At 40.2% G+C, this 19,095-nt stretch overlaps 1 protein-coding gene across 1 annotated transcript; it reads left to right on the forward strand.

Annotated features, from left to right (window-relative positions):
- Nucleotides 1-611: 611 nt before the first annotated feature.
- On the forward strand, nt 612-4,597 carry LOC109899102 (cyclic GMP-AMP synthase). Its single transcript, XM_020494156.2, has 5 exons — nt 612-1,632; nt 1,727-1,943; nt 2,048-2,311; nt 2,678-2,777; nt 2,946-4,597. The coding sequence occupies exons 1-5, from the start codon at nt 1,168-1,170 to the stop codon at nt 3,280-3,282; spliced, it is 1,383 nt and encodes a 460-aa protein (XP_020349745.1). The 5' UTR covers nt 612-1,167; the 3' UTR covers nt 3,283-4,597.
- Nucleotides 4,598-19,095: the final 14,498 nt, after the last annotated feature.

Below are 19,095 nucleotides of genomic sequence, written 5' to 3' on the forward strand. Positions count from 1 at the left end.
GCTCAGGCCGATTCCGGTGAGAGTTATCTGGCCCAAATGCATATATTACTTGGTGCTCGGGCCAATTCCGGTTATCCGGTCCCAATCAATTACTTGGGGCTCAGACCGATTGGCGCTACTCTCTGGCAGATGATTACACGGGCTGCTTTATATAATTAACATTTAATTAATTAATTATTTTTCCATATTTTCCTCATTGCTTCTGTGATCAAAAAATACAATTAACATTTAAATTAAATTCTTTAAGAGTCCTGTGTAGTATTTTAGTATTTTGGTACTTTGTGCAAGGCAATTGATAAGCATTAAAAACTTTGTGGGAGGAACTTCCTGAGTGGCGCAGTGGTCTAAGACACTGCATGCTAACCCCTAACTCCTAGCCTAGCTAATGTTAGCCAGCTAGCTAACATTAGCATTAGCAATCTAGCCACCTAGCTAACGTTAGCCACAACATATTCGATTTCATAACATATCATTAGTTTTGCAAATTCTTAACATATCATACAAATTCATAACATATAATTTGAGAAATGGATGATGGACATCCACAAATTAATGCATACCATACAAAATGTAACATATCCCACGAAATAGAGTGTCTCGGATTTACGCACAGAATAACACAAAATGCTCTGAGACCAGGTTGATAGGGCAGCAGTCTCTATGGTCCAGGATAGAGATGACTGTTTAACAGTCTGATGACCTGAAGAGCCCCTCTGGGGTTCATGGATATCTCAAGAGACATCTTATACTTGTTTAACTGGGTTAGGGTAGTAATTTGCCCCGGTTTAGTAATATAGTTAATTAATGTAAGAGTAAAATAGTAAACGTTACATATTTATCACTATCATACTGAAAGTTAAGTTCATTAAGTTACTCGATGGAAGATATGGATTTGGAGCAACAAGCATTTCTCACGTCATTTACCTGACAATAGCACATTTCAGGGCAATCATACATGACACAAGTGAGCGGTGGGCGTGCATGTGCTTTTGTTTACTCTGTCTCAATAGCTTTCGACACAAGAGGGCGACGAACGGATTCTGTATGTGGAAAGGGGAGTGTTCACATTCACTTTTCATCACACGGAAACAGCGAAGAGAGTATCATTTAGCTAGCATAGAATACAGTTGAACCCGTCGGTGTCACATCACGATCATACTTACTACAATGAGCGGCAGAGGGAAACCACGAAGCGTGCGCGCAAAGAGTCCGGAACCAGCGCATGCCAAGAATCCGGTTCGGGCCAAGAGTGCCCGGCAACCTCCAAAGGAACCAGTGAAAGACACTAAGAAGGAAACGCAACAGGTCACTGATGAATACAACCCCAAGAAAACCAAGGAACATAAGCAGCCTAAGCGCACCACTGAGGAAAAGGCACCTGTGCCACAGAAGTGCGTAGAAGTTAAAACCGGATCAAGGATGGTCAAAAAAGGTTACAGCGTTGACTCAAATCCGAATAAGATCCTGTTTACAACCATTGAACAATTGAAGATTAAGAAGAAACAGAAATCGGAATCAGCAAGTATTGTCAATGACACGGTAAAGCATATAATGGACCACATGAAAAAGTGTACAGAATGCTTCAAAGATGTAAATGATCTGCGCACTGGGAGTTATTACGAGAATTTAAAGGTGGGTCATTAATTAAATTCAATCATACATCACCAGTGTGACCCAATAGTCTTTCATGCTTCACAAATGTTTAACGATTTTTTGATCAATATAGATTTCTAATCCCGACGAATTTGACGTGATGTTAACTGTGCCTGTCGAGCGGGTGGACATTCGGCCGTTTGGGGATGTTGGGGCGTTTTACAGCGTGGCGTTCAAACGAGGAAAACACTCGTTGGATCGCTTTCTATGTGAAGACAACACAATATCTGCCAGTGGAATGCTTACGGAGTTCAGAAACGAGGTTAAAAAGTGTGTGAAGATACTCAAAGGTGTGTACGTCTGTAGCGCGCGTTTCCCAAATGCCTTTAATGTAGCGTATGTATGCAAAACATTTGTTCATTAAAATGTTTATTTTTTCCATACTTCTATCAAGACGTGGAGTTGGAGAAGAAAAAGAAGGGTTGCCCGGCGGTGACCTTACTGATAAACGGGACGGGAACGGTCCCTATCTCACTGGACATTGTTCTGGGTCTTGAGGTCCGCTCGAGCTGGCCCACTTTCACCCAAGGAGGTATAGACAAAATAGACATCTGGCTCGGGACCAAAGTGAAGAAAGAACAAAAGCTTAAGGGGTACTACCTCGTTCCGAAGTACGAGGGAAAGGGAACGGTGGAACGGGAAGGTGTCTGCGCTAAAGGTAACCTTTTTGTAAACATTAAGTCAACACTATTAAAGCTAACATATCTTGAATAACACTATCACTTTCATTTGTGATTTCTTCATGAATGGGAGTTGCAAAGGGCGATCAGGAAGCCTGCAGACCCCCCCCCCCCCCCCCCCCTCCCAAACAAAAATCGGAATAAAAAATGTTTTGAAATTGTTGGAAAAAAAATGTTTCTCACAAAATTAGGGCCTTTACTAGTCCTGTATTAGAGGTCACACATAGGTGTCAAAAATAAATTCAGCACTGCTTCCCCCCTTTCCAGAGAAAGGGGAAGTGGCATGTAGCTATGTCCTTTTTCTGAGTTTCCTAAATGTGTTTTTCTTGTCCTGTTACCTACAGACGCATGGCGCATCTCATTCTCGCATGTGGAGAAGAGTATCCTAACAAATCATGGCTCCCAGAAGACCTGCTGCGAGGCCAGCGGGACTCGCTGCTGCAGGTAAGCCTACCATAGAATGAATACTACAAACATGAAAACTGTAGTCATAACGATCAAGTGGATTTTTCCTAGTCGTATGAATTTCCACATTTTATGAACTCATCATTAAACCTTTGATAAATTGTGTATTATCATGTGTGCCTTAGACTTGCCATTTTCTTGCTTCAGGAAGTTCTGTCTGAAGCTTCTGAAGCACCTGTTGGGCTTGCTGAAGGCAGAGAACCCTAGTCTGTCCAAGTTCTGTTCCTACCACGCCAAGACCACCCTGCTCCATGCCTGCTGCTCCAGGACCCAAGACAGCGACTGGGAGGCGGCCCAGCTGGGACTCTGCTTCCAGCAGCTGCTGGAGGACTTTGAGGGCCACCTGAAAGATGGCATGCTCCCCAACTTCTTTATCCCCAAACACAATCTACTGGGCTCCGGCCATGACCGCAAGAGCTGTCAGTTTCTGGCCCGGCGCATCGAGGAGGAACGCAACAATGGTTTCCCCATTTTCCGCAAGTGAGTCGGGACCTCGATCACCTCCCTTTAATGACTCACCCAGAGGCCCAATAGGCATAAGTGGAGTACAGTGGTGGTCCCATAATGTTGTCTATTCTTAAAGCAAAGGCATAGGCAGGAGGAATTGAAGAGCAGAGGAGTCGGAAGTTTAATTTCATTCAGATCTTACTTGACGAGTTTTGAGTGAGAGCCAACTGCTCCTCCAACAAATGATACAAGGTAATGTAGCCCTTTCCTGCAGGACTCATGGGTGGAATGTTATTAATATATTTTTTTATAATTTCATAACGATTCATAAGATTATTTTTAAAAACCCCACGAAAATCTGGAGTTTCTATGTCAAACAGTTTTGCTATATTTCAGTGTTCTGTGATGTATATAAGTGTAATATTGGGATGCAAAGTAAAAAATGTATACATCTCAACTCTGTATCTGACACGGTACAGGTGTCTTCTTTTTTAAGCCCATAACCATGTTTGAGGTGTATACTTTTGTTTAAGACTACCAAGAATCACTCTGTGTGATCCTACATTTTGCCCACTGCAGTAAAAGGTTAAACAAACTCAGTACAACACTATTAATTGTTCAATAAATAAATAAACATACAAATGTGCAACACAAAAAAAGGCTGAACACTGGAGGTTCCAGCATGGAAGTTGCAAGTTGCTTCTTCTTCTGAGGAAAGAAATTACAGATTCGAAAGACAATTGGCAATGGGATATTGGACTCTAAACCACAAAATATTAGTAGTTTTAGCACTAGGAGCTAACATGAGCTTTCAGTGAGGATATTCCATAACTTTTTAAAAATCGCTTAAAAATAATTCCATACTAAATTCTACCTACTCAGGATGTCAACACCATCTATTCCTTGCAGAGTATTTGTCCACCTGTGTGTCTGTCTTGGCCAAACCAAGAGGAAGAAACAGATTTTCCCTGGTGTATGTTTTGCTGTTTTGAATTGTTAGAAACTGACTGTGTGACAGTTGGTCCAGGTGCATGCTGGGAAACTCCAGCTATAATATTTGTGACCACGGTCATTGATTCGAACTGTCTAACAGAGAGAGAGAGAGAGTGTGTGTGTGTGTGTGTGTGTGTGTGTGTGTGTGTGTGTGTGTGTGATGTGAACACATTGCAGTTGCCTCTCTGTTTACCCGATATGTATTTCTGTTCAGCTTTTGTTCACACAAGTTTATTATTAGCCATTCATTGGAATTTAAGGCCTGAGGGCAGAGGTGTTTTCAGCTGTATACCAATAAATTGGAATGTGCATGTGTGAAATACCCTACTTTTTTAATAAAACAGAATACATAATGGAAAGATGTATTTCTTATCTCTGTGAACCCAAAGGATTAGACCTGTTCAATAGGCATGGTCTGACAACTCAGTGGCCTTATGGTTGAGTGTCCACCCTGTGATGGGAATTTTGTGAGTTCAATCCCTGGCTGAGTCATACCAAAGACTGTAAAAATGAAACCGGATGTGTCTTTGCTTGGCAAGGAGCTAGATAGACTAGCTAGGGGGTGTAGTTGTACATTAAGCTGCCTCATACTACTGAAACAGGAGATAGGCTCCTGCCCTATGAGACATTTCGGCTTGCACAAGCAAGGCTACTTACTCATGGTATGACAAACACTGCTGTAGCTCGGCCACCTTCCATACAATATTCTTAAAATCTTTTATTAATGGATTTAATGGTGCTCTGTGGGATGTTCCGGGATATGTTTTTATAACCCAACCCTAATCTGAACTTCTCCACAACTTTGTCCCTGACCTGTTTGGTGCTGCGTGCTTGGTGGTGCCCCTTGCTTAGTGGTGTTGCAGACTCTGGGGCCTTTCAGAACAGGTGTATATATACTGAGATCATGTGACACTTAAATAAAGTCAACCTGTGTGCAATCTAACTAATTATGTGACTTCTGGATGTAATTGATTGCACCAGATCTTATGTTGGGGCTTCGTAGCATATTCAAGCACCACTTTTCAGTTTTTTAGAATTTATTTGAGTATTCTTTTCATTTCACTTCACCTATTTGGACTATTTTGTGTATGCCCATTACATTAAATTCAAATAAAAATCCATTTAAATTACAAGTTGTAATGCAACAAAATAGGGAAAATGCCAAGGGGGATTGTAATGGGTGGGTGTTGGAAGGCAGGGAAGTCAGGCGCAGGAGAACGGACTTGGTAAATACAGAGTTGTTTAATAAATGCTGATAAAACTAAAAAAAAACTAAATGTACAAAATAACAAAAGTGGGTACAAAACCCATCACACACCATCAAGCAATCTCCAACAAAGACATGAGGGGAAACAGAGGGTTAAATACAAAACATGTAATTGATGGGATTGGAACCAGGTGTGAAGGAAGACAAGACAAAACCAATGGAAAATGAAAAATGGATCAGTGATGGCCAAAAGGCCGGTGAACACCACCCGAACAAGGAGAGGGACCGACTTCGGCAGAAGTCATGACAGTGATGAAAACTTTTGCAAGGCACTGTAAGCTGTATCAAGTTAGTTACAACTGGGGATGGAATGAGAACCTACAGAAAGTTAACTCTCCAAGAACAGGGCTGGGTAGCCCTGGCCTACTGTTTCTGTAACAATAGCCTAGAGCTAAAACCACTATTGTTTGTCAGAGTAGCCTGTAATTTTGGTCATGTGTGTGGTCATAAACAATATTCTGCTTACGTCTCCAGTCATGCCCTTACCAAAATATCAGGCTTCTGGCAAACATTTGTGGAAAACCTTGCTGCAAGCTCATATTTTTACATGCAAAGTAGTTGTGGCAAACTGTTGTGGCAAATTTGCAGCGACTTGTGAACTTCTGGCAAACAATTCTGGGAAACTTGTGAACATTCTACTGTTTTCTGCTAATTTGATCAGGTTTTTGGTTACTGTGTGTTAACATTGAAATGTATCTACATTAACTAAATCACCATTTTAAATGCACTTATTTCACAGAGAACTAGACTGTGTACTATATATGCATTGAACAAAAATATAAACACAACATGTAAAGTGTTGGTCCTATGTTTCATGAGCTGAAATAAAAGATACCAGACATTTTCCCTATGTACAAAAAGCTTTTCTCAATTTTGTGCACAAATTTGTTTTACAGCCCTTTTAGTGAGCATTTCTCCTTTTCCAAGATAATTCATCCACTTTACAGGTGTGTCAAATCAAGAAGATGATTAAACAGCATAATCATTACACAGGTCAATCAAACTGATAACACAGCCCTTTTAACATTAGCAGATGTCACAAATTGCTTATACAGAAACCCAGCCTAAAACCCCAAACAGCAAGCAATGCAGACGTAGAAGCACGGTGCCTAACTCCCTGGAAAAGCAGGACCATAGGAAGAAACCTGAGAGGAACCAGGCTCTGAGGGGTTGCTGTGCAGGGTAGAGATAAGAGTACATGGCCCTTAAGGCCAGATTGAACATATTGAAGAACAAACGTCCATAGATGACCAGCGGGATCAAAAAATAATCACAGTAGTTGTAGAGAGTGCAACAGGTCAGCACCTCAGGAGTAAATGTCAGTTGGCTTTTCATAGCTCGAGACACCAGGTGCGAGAGGGAGAGGGAGAAGGAGAAAACAGCAAGGTAGCACTTCCAGTGAACAGGTCAGGGTTCCATAGCCACAGGCAGAACAGTTGAAACTGGAGCAGCAGCAGAACCAAGTAGACTGGGGACAGCCAGGAGTCATCAGGCCAGGTAGTCCCGAGGCATGATCCTAGGGCTCAGGTCCTCCGGGGAGGGAGAGAGAATTAGAGGTAGCATACTTAAATTCACACAGGACACCAGATAAGACAGGATAATTACACCAGGTATAACAGACTGACCACAGCCCCCTGGCACAGACTATTGCAGCATAGATACTGGAGGCTGAGAGAGGGGTGGTTGGGGGACACAGTGGCACCATCCAACCAGGCAGGATATAACCCTACCCACTTTGCCAAACCACAGCCCCCACACTACTAGAGGGATATCAACAGACCACCGACTTACTACACTGACAAAAAGCTGATTATAGCCCATGAAGATCTCCAACGCACGAGCCTGAGGGGGAGCAGGACCGGACAGGAAGATCAAGTCAGTGACTCAACCCACTCATGTAGAGTATAATGCATAAAAGCCTGGCACCCTTCCTAGAGATGGCATGCAAGAGCACTAGTAAACCAGTGACTCAGCCCCCGTAATAGGGTCAGAGTGTTACGGCTTTCTTCCGTTGAAGGAGAGTCGGACCAAAATGCAGCGTTGCTATTGCAATCCATGTTTATTAAATAATAAAGAAACACAAACTATACAAAAACAATAAACGTAATGTGAAAACCGAAACAGCCCTATCTGGTGCAAACACAAAGACAGGAACAATCACCCACAAACACACAGTGAAACCCAGGCTACCTAAATATGGTTCCCAATCAGAGACAACGAGAATCACCTGACTCTGATTGAGAACCTCAGGCAGCCATAGACTATGCTAGACACCCCTACTCAGCCACAATCCCAATACCTACTAAAACCCCCAATACCTACTAAAACCCCCAATACCACAACACAACACAAAATAACCCCATGTCACACCCTGGCCTGACCAAATAAATATATAAACACAAAATACTAAGACCAGGGCGTGACACAGAGGCAAAGAATCCCAGTGGAGATAGGGGAGCCGGCCAGTTATCCCAGTTGAGCATTATTTATTATCTGCTGTTGTTAAATAGGAAACAGCACGTTAGTTGTGCAGGGCTTGATGATGTTGATGGCTGTCGATGGTCAAATCTGTAGCATGAAAACAACTGTGTTAGCAGTGGGCTTATGAGACCAGCACGCTAGCTAACACACATATACAGCGAACATATACCAAAGCACATCTCAGAAAGACCCTTAATCCCTAACAGGTACCATATACCCACACATGTATAAATCAGCAATGTACAGCAAACTTGTACACATTGTAAAATAGAAAACAGTATTCAGAACGGGACCTATCCCTTGAATCACATTTTCATATTGGGGAGACCTGACGTTCGTGATCTCTGTTTCAGTATGATATGTTGGATAAAGGAATAAAGACAGACACCAATGTCAGGTTCAATGGCCTTGTTTGTGCATTGTACAAATCCCTACACATGGAGTCTGGGGAACAGTCCCGCTAGTCGAATACCTATCAACTAGACTCCGTAACAATCTCCACCTATCTGCAAGTGGGGCCAATCACAACACGCCTTATTGTCATTGGAATTGAACCAACTAATAAGAATGCTTGAACGTTAAATACACCTTTCTTTAGAGGCAAGTGTAAACATAACCAAGCCTGTTACATTCACAACCTTCTGATATGCTAATTGACATCATTTGAGTCAATTGGAGGTGTACCTGTGGATGTAGTTCAAGGCCTACCTTCAAACTCAGTGCCTCTTTGTTTGACATCATGGGAAAATCAAAAGAAATCAGCCAAGACCTCAGAAAATAAATTGTAGACCTCCACAAGTCTGGTTCATCCTAGTGAGCAAGCTGAAGAACACCATGAAGAACACCACCCTCGTGCCACCCCCGGGCAGCATCATGTTGTGGGGGTGCTCTCCTGCAGGAGGGACTGGTGCACTTCACAAAATAGACTGCTTCATGGTAAAGGAAATTTATGTGGATATATTGAAGCAACATCTCAAGTCATCAGTTAAAGCTTGGTCACAAATGGGTCTTCCAAATGGACAATGACCCCAAGCATACTTCCAAAGTTGTGGAAAATGGCTTAAGGACAACAAAGTCAAGGTATTGGTGTGGCCATCACAAAGCCCTGACCTCATCCTTTAGAACATTTTTGGGCAGAACTGAAAAGGCGTGTGTGAGCAAGGAGGCCTACAAACCTGACTCAGTTACACCAGCTCTGTCAGGAGGAATGGACCAAAATCACTCAATGTATTGTAGGAAGCTTGTGGGAAGGATACCCGAAACGTTTGACCCAAGTTAAACATTTTAAAGGCAATGCTACCAAATACTAATTGAGTGTATGTAAACCTCCTACCCACTGGGGATGTGATGAAAGAAATAAAAGCTGAAATAAATTATTTTCTCTACTATTATTCTGACATTTCACATTCTTAAAATAAAGTGGTGATCCTAACTGACCTAAGACAGGTCATTTTTACTAGGATTAAATGTCAGGAATTGTGAAAAACTGAGTTTAAATGTATTTGGCTAAGGTGTATGTAAACTTCCGACTTCAACTGTAGTTGCCTTGATGTTGCTATACTTCTCACTGAAACTGGCATTCTATATATTTTTCAACAAGGAAACAATGTTTCACTTGTATGAATGCTATTTAGACAAACAATGTAGCTGGCATAAACTGGGACTTAGGCCTAGTAAATTGACCTTGAAATGTGTGGCCAACTGTTCATAGAGAGCCACAGTATACAATATTTTTAGTTATGGAAAATATATTTCACAGTGGTTGAGATGGTACAATGACTCTCTACACTATACGTGCTTGTTTTGTCAAACTGAAATTAGGCAAACTATTAGAATTTTAGTAACCAGGAAATGGCAGAGCGATTTCTGCAGTGCAACTTTAAGAGACAGTTGTCTACTAGTTGTCTCTTCTTCCTGACTCAGGTGGAAGAAAAACAACATAAAATTGAGTTATTATGCCTAATATGACAACTCATATTATTTTTCCAAAATGTATTATTGATAACTTACCATGTATGCATTATGCATGTAAGAAGTCTTGACCTAGTGCACACATATTTCACTATTCTCAGTTTCATTGAAGGCCTCAATCATTCTTTTTGCCTTCTAGAAAGAGAGAAGGAACAACACATGATCAAGATGAGATAGCTACTAGTTTAAAGCAATGAAATATCTAATTATTACAAAGATTGAATGTGTGGGCTATATTTATGAGAATAATTTCTGCATTTTGCTTACCTTATCACGCTTGAAGATGACACTACTTTATCACTAGAAAAAGTGTTATGAGTGAGTGCACCACAAACCAGTGGTGGAAAAAGTACCCAAATTGTCATACTTGAGAAAAAGTAAAAATACCTTAAATAGGAAATGTAATAGGAGTGAAAGTCACCCAGTAACTTAATACTTGAGTAAAAGTCTAAAAGTATTTGGTTTTAAATCATCCCCGTGATTTGTTGTCATCGGTTAGAAACGTCTTCTGGTAAACTGTTTGCCACTAGTGGCAATAAATATTGTTGCCGCAGGTTTGCCAGAGATTTAAAAGATTCTTGTTTGCCAGAAGAAGAAAAAAACTCTGGTGAACTGTTTGGCACTTGTGGCAATAAAGATTGTTGACAAAGGTTTTCTGCAGATTCAACACTAGTGGCAAACATTTGCAAACTTCTGGCAACATTTTGTAACACACTATTTGCCACAAACTTGCGGGAAGTTTGCCTACACTGTTTTTCATCGTATAGCTTGTTCTCCACCTTTTCTTTAAAATAGTGAGGCAACATGTTTTCAGAACTTTTATTTCCATGACTGCTAAATCCCAGAGACTCCCGTAGAATTATCTGTCTACTTAAAGATAGACAAGATATGTGACAATTTGTGTAGGATATACGTGTCAAAAATGTGACAGTCCATCTTGGAAGTAGAATTCACTTCCATGTTACTCCTCAGTAACATGTTTATAACCAGTGATGTGTGGTTCTCAGACGGGGGTTCCTAATTGCTTTTAATCTTGGTAAAGCTACCATGGATAGATGCATTATATGTGTAACTTATATCTGAAGAAAAAAACATATTTATGCTCAGGTTTATTGAATATTATGGATTTCAACACACAATCTCGATGTGTTTCAATGCAAACTGGGCTTAATAGGAACAGCAAATATTTATGATCAAAACAAATAATAGCAAAGTTTACTCATAAATTATTAGAAAACCAATGGTCTGGGGTATAAATATAAACTATATATTACAATATGATAATATTGAACAATATTTATATATTTCCATTTGCATTCTTTATAAAGAGGGTGCTTTTTGTCATGTCTGCTCCCGCTCCCCCTCTCTGGCACTCGAGGTCGCCAGGCTGCTCATCATAGCGCACACCTGTCACTATCATTACGTATACCAGTGCTTCATGGGACTCACCTGGACTCCATCACATCATTGATTACCTCCCCTATATCTGTCACTTCAGTTTCATTCCCGTGTCTGCATTGATGTTGTTTAGTTTCTCTTGTCCAGACGCTGTTCTTGTTTAGTTTCATGTCTATTTATTATTAAATCCTCACCCTGTACTTGCTTTCCGTCTCCCAGCGTCTGTAGTTACGGAACCATTACAGAATGCAGACACCACAATTGGAAGCATCAGGGAGTTTTTTGTTTTTTGTTGGTGACGTTGGGTCCCGCTGCCGAAGCAGCTCAGGCTCCCATGCCTCAGCTGGCTTGAGAGGCTCACAAGCATCGGTTGGCTCGGCAGGCTCCCACGCCACGCCTCAGCCATGTTGTGATTCACCAACTTGATTCACAAGTTATGTTGCTAATGTATTGACTGTGACACATGGTGCAACTGCCAGCATGAGAAGCCCATATTTTCAATTGGCAAGCAATAGTAATTATTTCCCATGTAGTATGTTATCATGTGCATAAATTAACACACTAATCTCTTAATTTGACAGTAAGGTACTAAATATGTGTGAAAAAGGTGTTTATCTGAGAGTCGCCTCCACACAAGTGTTTTTGCAATTTGAAACTTTGAAATTGACCACAAGTAGGAACTTACACATACAGTGGGGCAACAAAGTATTTAGTCAGCCACCAATTGTGCAAGTTCTCCCACTTAAAAAGATGAGGCCTGTAATTTGTCATAGGTACACTTCAACTATGACAGACAAAATGAGAAGGAAAAAAAATCCAGGAAAATCACATTGTTGGATTTTTAATGAATTTATTTGCAAATTATGGTGGAAAATAAGTATTTGGTCACCTACAAACAAGCAAGATTTCTGGCTCTCACAGACCTGTAACTTCTTCTTTAAGAGTCTCCTCTGTCCTCCACTCGTTACCTGTATTAATGGCACCTGTATGAACTTGTTATCAGTATAAAAGACACCTGTCCACAACCTGAAACAGTCACACTCCAAACTCCACTATGGCCAAGACCAAAGAGCTGTCAAAGGACACCAGAAACAAAATTGTAGACCTGCACCAGGCTGGGAAGACTGAATCTGCAATAGGTAAGCAGCTTGGTTTGAAGAAATCAACCGTGGGAGCAATTATTAGGAAATGGAAGACATACAAGACCACTGATAATCTCCCTCGATCTGGGGCTACACGCAAGATCTCACCCCGTGAATGACCTGCAGAGAGCTGGGACCAAAGTAACAAAGCCTACCATCAGTAACACACTACGCCACCAGGGACTCAAATCCTGCAGTCCCAGACGTGTCCCCCTGCTTAAGCCAGTACTGTAGTGGAAAATCGGTTCAAATATGACACAATGAAGAACTTTGAATTCAATTATAGACTTTTAATACAAGAGTATAACAAGCCGGAGTGCCCCGCGGGACCCACACCTTTCCAGAGCTCTCACTCTTCATTTTATACCCACACATACATCATCAGTTCATCCCCCAATGCAAATACAGTTACATCCCAATCCGTGCATCCTGCTTGTTCAGCCCAGTAACGCCCACATCTGCTTTCCATCAGATTATAATGATGACAAGACCCTTGCTTTGACCTAAAGATAATATACATCCCCCTTTCCTGTGGCCTGTGTTTAGACCCTGTAATTAACTCCATGTGTCCCTTTGTATGTCTTTATCTCTAGTTTAGTGTGTCCAGCTGCCCTAAAAATACTATACATTCCTCTATGCTATAGGCTTGCTTTGTCCCTGCGATTGATGTCTGTAATCCATCAATTGGTCATTTGGCTGACCCCCTCCTTTTTCTATCCCTTTGATACTTGTATGTCCAGCTGGTCTAGGCGTCTGTGTCTGCGTTTTTAGTGTCTCTCAGCCATCCCATACTCCCATGGCCTTTCCTGTCCTATACAATAAACAATGCATTTTACCAGAACAGGAAATGAACCCATAAGTGTATCTCTCTTGTGTTACTATAATCATGTATGTCATTTCTCCCACATAACCCCCCTCTGGTGCTTTAATAAGCACCAAAAAACTTAAAAGGAACATAATATCAACAGTTGATTAACAAAAATAAAGCTTCCTAATTAACTAGACCAAACATCTCTAGTATTTCATAAGAGTAAAAGATCTAGTTAGAAACAATAAAATAAATACATAACATTTTGTTGAAGCATGAGCATGTAGGTACATAACCTTGCCTGAGGTTATCCCAGTTATGTGTAAAAAGAAAAAACATACATAATAAATCAATGAGTAGAATAATAAATTGAATAAGAGAAAACACTAGGCCGCCATGCAGTTACAAAATAAAATTGACACATCATTCTAAATTTAGGCTTTCAACATGATCCTCCCTCTCAGACACCTCTCCAAGAAACGTGATACCAGCAATACCAACCTCTGTTAGAAGATTAAGGACATGGTCTCTAGACACTTGTAACCGGGACATCCCACTGTTACCTACATGTTTTTGAATTTAACCTAATATTCAGAAGGCAAAACTAACTTTTAATTAAAAGAAACCAGATATATTCATTGATATACCTATCAAAAACATGCAACAAAACATACTAAAACACAAGGCCGTGAGCAAAAGTAGACCTTACATAGCACCTCTTGTACTTAATACGGAAATGACCCTGGTTGTGGATATGTATCAGTTGACTTTGTTATGAATTTGGAATGACAGCATATACAGGTAAACCATCCTTATGAAAACCATGGTAAGCGTAACCACCTCCAGAGACCACTCCATACAGGCAGTTTGGATTACCAAAGGGGCAGTCAAGGGGTCCACCAACCACATTGCATAACTGTCCATTCCCATCAGTATAGTGGCCTGGGCTACCCGGCACAGGATTAACTATCACCGGAGGGTCAGCTCTACTTACAAACATCTGTTTAACCGTTGTCTGGATCACAAGTGATTTCACCCAGGGTAAAACACAACAAAATGCAATACCCAGAGCCAATAACCCCCCACCCAGCATAATGGTCATCCTAGCAAACACAGCTCCCCATTTCCCCAATGCTAAGTCCAACCAATCCCAAACATGAAAGTCAACCCCAGCATTTGCCTTAACCTCTGCTCGTAACCCTTAGCTATAGCGTAAGCCATAGCGATTGCAAAGGATCCATTAGGCGCAGTGTTATTGGGAATAAAGGTGCAACAATCATCTCCGAACATAACACAAACTCCACCCTTCTCTGCCAAAAGCCAATTGAGAGCCTGTCTATTTTGCCAAGACATTTTACTGGTAGCCTGTACCTGTTCCCCCAACGCCGTTAGAGCCGAGTCAGTATAGTTAATGAATCTCTGTTGGTTATAGTATATATAATTAATCCACTCTAAGTTCTTATTTGGTGTTATCCACAAAAATATAGATTCAAATGCAGATTTAACTTCATCTCTTGCCTTGAACTCCCTCGAGCAATCCTACATTCTATGTCACACAAAGGAATGTAGTATTTTCTCTGAATATTGAACATTTTACATTCAACACATTTCTTCAAATGATGCAGGTTCAGGTACTGTCAAAAGATCAGACAAAGGTGATTTACTACACAATATACAATTGTCCATTCTGTGCTTGTTTGCTGTATACTTAGCCCATTTGTACCATTTGTTTTTCACCTCTTCTTTCTGTGTGGTGTCTTTGAACAATTCTGAGTCTGATACATCTATATCTGTCATCTTGGCAATGTTCTTGTCATGAGGTGGGTCATTAGAGTTTGTAAAAAAATCTAAATGTCAGTAAAGAACCCTCCTGGTTCTGATGCTTTCTAGCTACCACAGGCTCTTCCTGTTTAAGTATTGGCGTAAGACCAATTCTAATGACTGAGGAGCTGTTCCCTTCGGTCAATCTTGTTCTCGTTATTTTCAACTATTAATTCTTCACCTTCAACTGGTTCAATCTGATTCATGGTGAGCACCCACTCATCTACTTCTTTGGTTTACGTCAGGTCACATCCTTTTGAGTCCCAAATGACTTCTCTCTTCGTTCGATGATGTGTCCATCCACCGAATGCAATCTCCGGTAAGGGTTTGATCCTTTTGTCTTCTGTTTTCCTGTTTCAGTTATATGTTGAGGTGGAACAGAGATTCTAACCTTGTCAGTCTTTTTAGATTGTTTGACTGGTTCCTCTCTTCTCTTCCTGTTTCCACCCTACATCTTGATTGTGCGTGAGTCTGTTGTTGCTATACTAGTGTTCACTGTTACTTCTGTTATGTCAATGTCATTGTTCTTCTGTTGTTCTAACTTCAATTGTTCATTAGGGAGACAATTCAAGAGCTGAAAATACATTTTTTCCCATTCCTCCTTGCAAAACAGCTCGAGCTCAGTGAGGTTGGATGGAGAGCATTTGTGAACAGCAGTTTTCATTTCTTTCCACAGATTCTCGATTGGATTCAGGTCTGGACTTTGACTTGGCCATTCTAACACCTGGATATGTTTATTTTTGAACCATTCCATTGTAGATTTTGCTTTATGTTTTGGATCATTGTCTTGTTGGAAGACAAATCTCCGTCCCAGTCTCAGGTCTTTTGCAGACTCCATCAGGTTTTCTTCCAGAATGGTCCTGTATTTGGCTCCATCCATCTTCCCATCAATTTTAACCATCTTCCCTGTCCCTGCTGAAGAAAAGCAGGCCCAAACCATGATGCTGCCACCACCATGTTTGACAGTGGGGATGGTGTGTTCAGGGTGATGAGCTATGTTGCTTTTACGCCAAACATAACATTTTGCATTGTTGCCAAAAAGTTCAATTTTGGTTTCATCTGACCAGAGCACCTTCTTCCACATGTTTGGTGTGTCTCCCAGGTGGCTTGTGGCAAACTTTAAACAACACTTTTTATGGATATCTTTAAGAAATGGCTTTCTTCTTGCCACTCTTCCATAAAGGCCAGATTTGTGCAATATACGACTGATTGTTGTCCTATGGACAGAGTCTCCCACCTCAGCTGTAGATCTCTGCAGTTCATCCACAGTGATCATGGGCCTCTTGGCTGCATCTCTGATCAGTCTTCTCCTTGTATGAGCTGAAAGTTTAGAGGGACGGCCAGGTCTTGGTAGATTTGCAGTGGTCTGATACTCCTTCCATTTCAATATTATCGCTTGCACAGTGCTCCTTGGGATGTTTATAGCTTGGGAAATCTTTTGTATCCAAATCCGGCTTTAAACTTCTTCACAACAGTATCTCGGACCTGCCTGGTGTGTTCCTTGTTCTTCATGATGCTCTCTGCGCTTTTAACGGACCTCTGAGACTATCACAGTGCAGGTGCATTTATACGGAGACTTGATTACACACAGGTGGATTGTATGTATCATCATTAGTCATTTAGGTCAACATTGGATCATTCAGAGATCCTCACTGAACTTCTGGAGAGAGTTTGCTGCACTGAAAGTAAAGGGGCTGAATAATTTTGCACGCCCAATTTTTCAGTTTTGATTTGTTAAAAAAGTTAGAAATATCCAATAGATGTCGTTCCACTTCATGATTGTGTCCCACTTGTTGTTGATTCTTCACAAAAAAATACAGTTTTATATCTTTATGTTTGAAGCCTGAAATGTGGCAAAAGGTCGCAAAGTTCAAGGGGCCGAATACTTTTGCAAGGCACTGTAAGTCCTAAGCTTCTTCAAAATGCCCCTACTTATTACTTTTACCATAATCTAGGTGTGTGTAATGTTCTATCTATTTTTAGAATTGTCCCTATATCTTTACAAGACCAACTGTCCTTCCTTTTCTGTGAATTATCTTGTCTATCAATACACATTGTTTCTAGAAATAACACCCCTCCGCTACCATAACATTCATATATGAGCCCCCAATGTAGTTACAGTTTTTCTAACCCATAACACATAAGTCACTACTCCTAATTTCCTTCCATAGTTTGATACATACTTAAACATTCTCAAATCATTTTTAGTCAATTTATATCAGTCTCTCCTCAGAAACAATATACACTTATTTTCCTCGAAACAAAAAATTAATTGACCAAACAAGAAAAATAGTAAAGTAAATTATAATAACTGCTTATTTGCTATAAATTACCACTATTTGTATTGTAATTAAACCTTGGGTGTTATCACACAACAGACTATACGTTTTATTCAATTACTTATGTCATTCCAATGTCTCACTCCAATTACAATGATATTGTAAAATAAAAGAAACAAAAACCTTTAATCTAATATTCTGCGAGTTCTGTCAATCAACCTGTCTCAGGATTAGTTTCCAGAGTTTTCCTAGGCTTAGTAAATTTAAACAGTCCTATATTCAAAACTAAATGTTGTTTATAAATTGTCCAATCCAATATTCAGGATAACAGTCCTTAGTGTTTACTTTAACTCAAATTTTACCTACTCAATTTAATACATCATCCCTTTAATAATTAACATTATACTAAAAACTTTTAGTGCCAGTAATATTTATTTCACCATGCGCCCTTTTTCCTCTGTTTTTCTGTCATGAGTGGCCTGGTAATAAAAGGTCATTATCCCAATCCCCTTTAGTCTTTCTTCTCCCAGTACATAGCATTCCAGAGACAGTTCACAGGTCATCAGACACAGTTGTCCCACACTATTCAGCCAGTAGGGTGGGTTTGAGTTTCACACACACTTGGTGTGATGATAATGCTTGGGAGAGACTAATGCATTCTGACATTACATTTCCATGATAACTCCCTTATTCTACTGGCAATCTCTCAGATGAGCTACAGATTATGTAGTTATCAACATAACCCTTGCAGAAACTCCCACTCCAATAACCTATTTGGAGTAACTGTTATCCCTTGTTTACATATATTTCTATTTTATATGTAGAATGAACAAAGCACATTTTGTATTTACCCAAAGACCATAACCCCAGGGAACTGATATTTTCTCCTATAACCCCATGTTAAATATAAATAAACCTATTTGAATAACTAGTCAATTCAAGATTACAACTCTTCATCTTTTTGATCTAGTACGTATTTCATCACATATAAACTGTACTCTCTATGAACCACTTATTGATCAATCAGAGACTATACACCGCTTGGTGAAAATTCCATTCGTACTAACCTTAAAACGATTAGTTGTTGTTCTTTTGAAAAGGGTGCAAAGTCCTGTATATCGGCATTCCAGTGTCATCTTACACAAATTTTCCCCCACACTAGTTAGCCCTGCTCTACAACTTCTTACACATCCCCCATCGTAATGCATTTCTGAAGATAGAATGTTAATTAACATTAAAACGCTGGTAAGTTAAACTTCTTGTTATGGTTTTATGTGATTGTTCCAATTCATTATTTTATTTATCCTGTTTACCGGGCAATGTTACCCTACATTATCCGGTTTGCTCCTTCACTTTCAAATTGAATTGGCAGAATTAACGTTCGCGTCTTTCAGCGTCTCTATGGCTTTATTACATTTCGCTATCCCTATATTCCAGGGAGAAACAATCCGTTTGTTTCCATGCCACTATTTATTTCCCCTAAATACTCCCATCGCATTATACACTTTATTTACTATTTCCCAAGGCAGATCTACCCTACTTTCTCAAACAATAATTTATTAGTCACATCACTTAATACCTCCTATTAAAACCTATTCTATAATGTCGACAACTGTATTACTGAATACTACAGAAGCCTTAATGTCTTATTCTAGTACAGCACCTCAAATATCACTGTGTTTTTATCTTT

This window comes from Oncorhynchus kisutch, linkage group LG11 (assembly GCF_002021735.2).
Source record: "Oncorhynchus kisutch isolate 150728-3 linkage group LG11, Okis_V2, whole genome shotgun sequence".
NCBI lineage: Eukaryota > Metazoa > Chordata > Actinopteri > Salmoniformes > Salmonidae > Oncorhynchus > Oncorhynchus kisutch.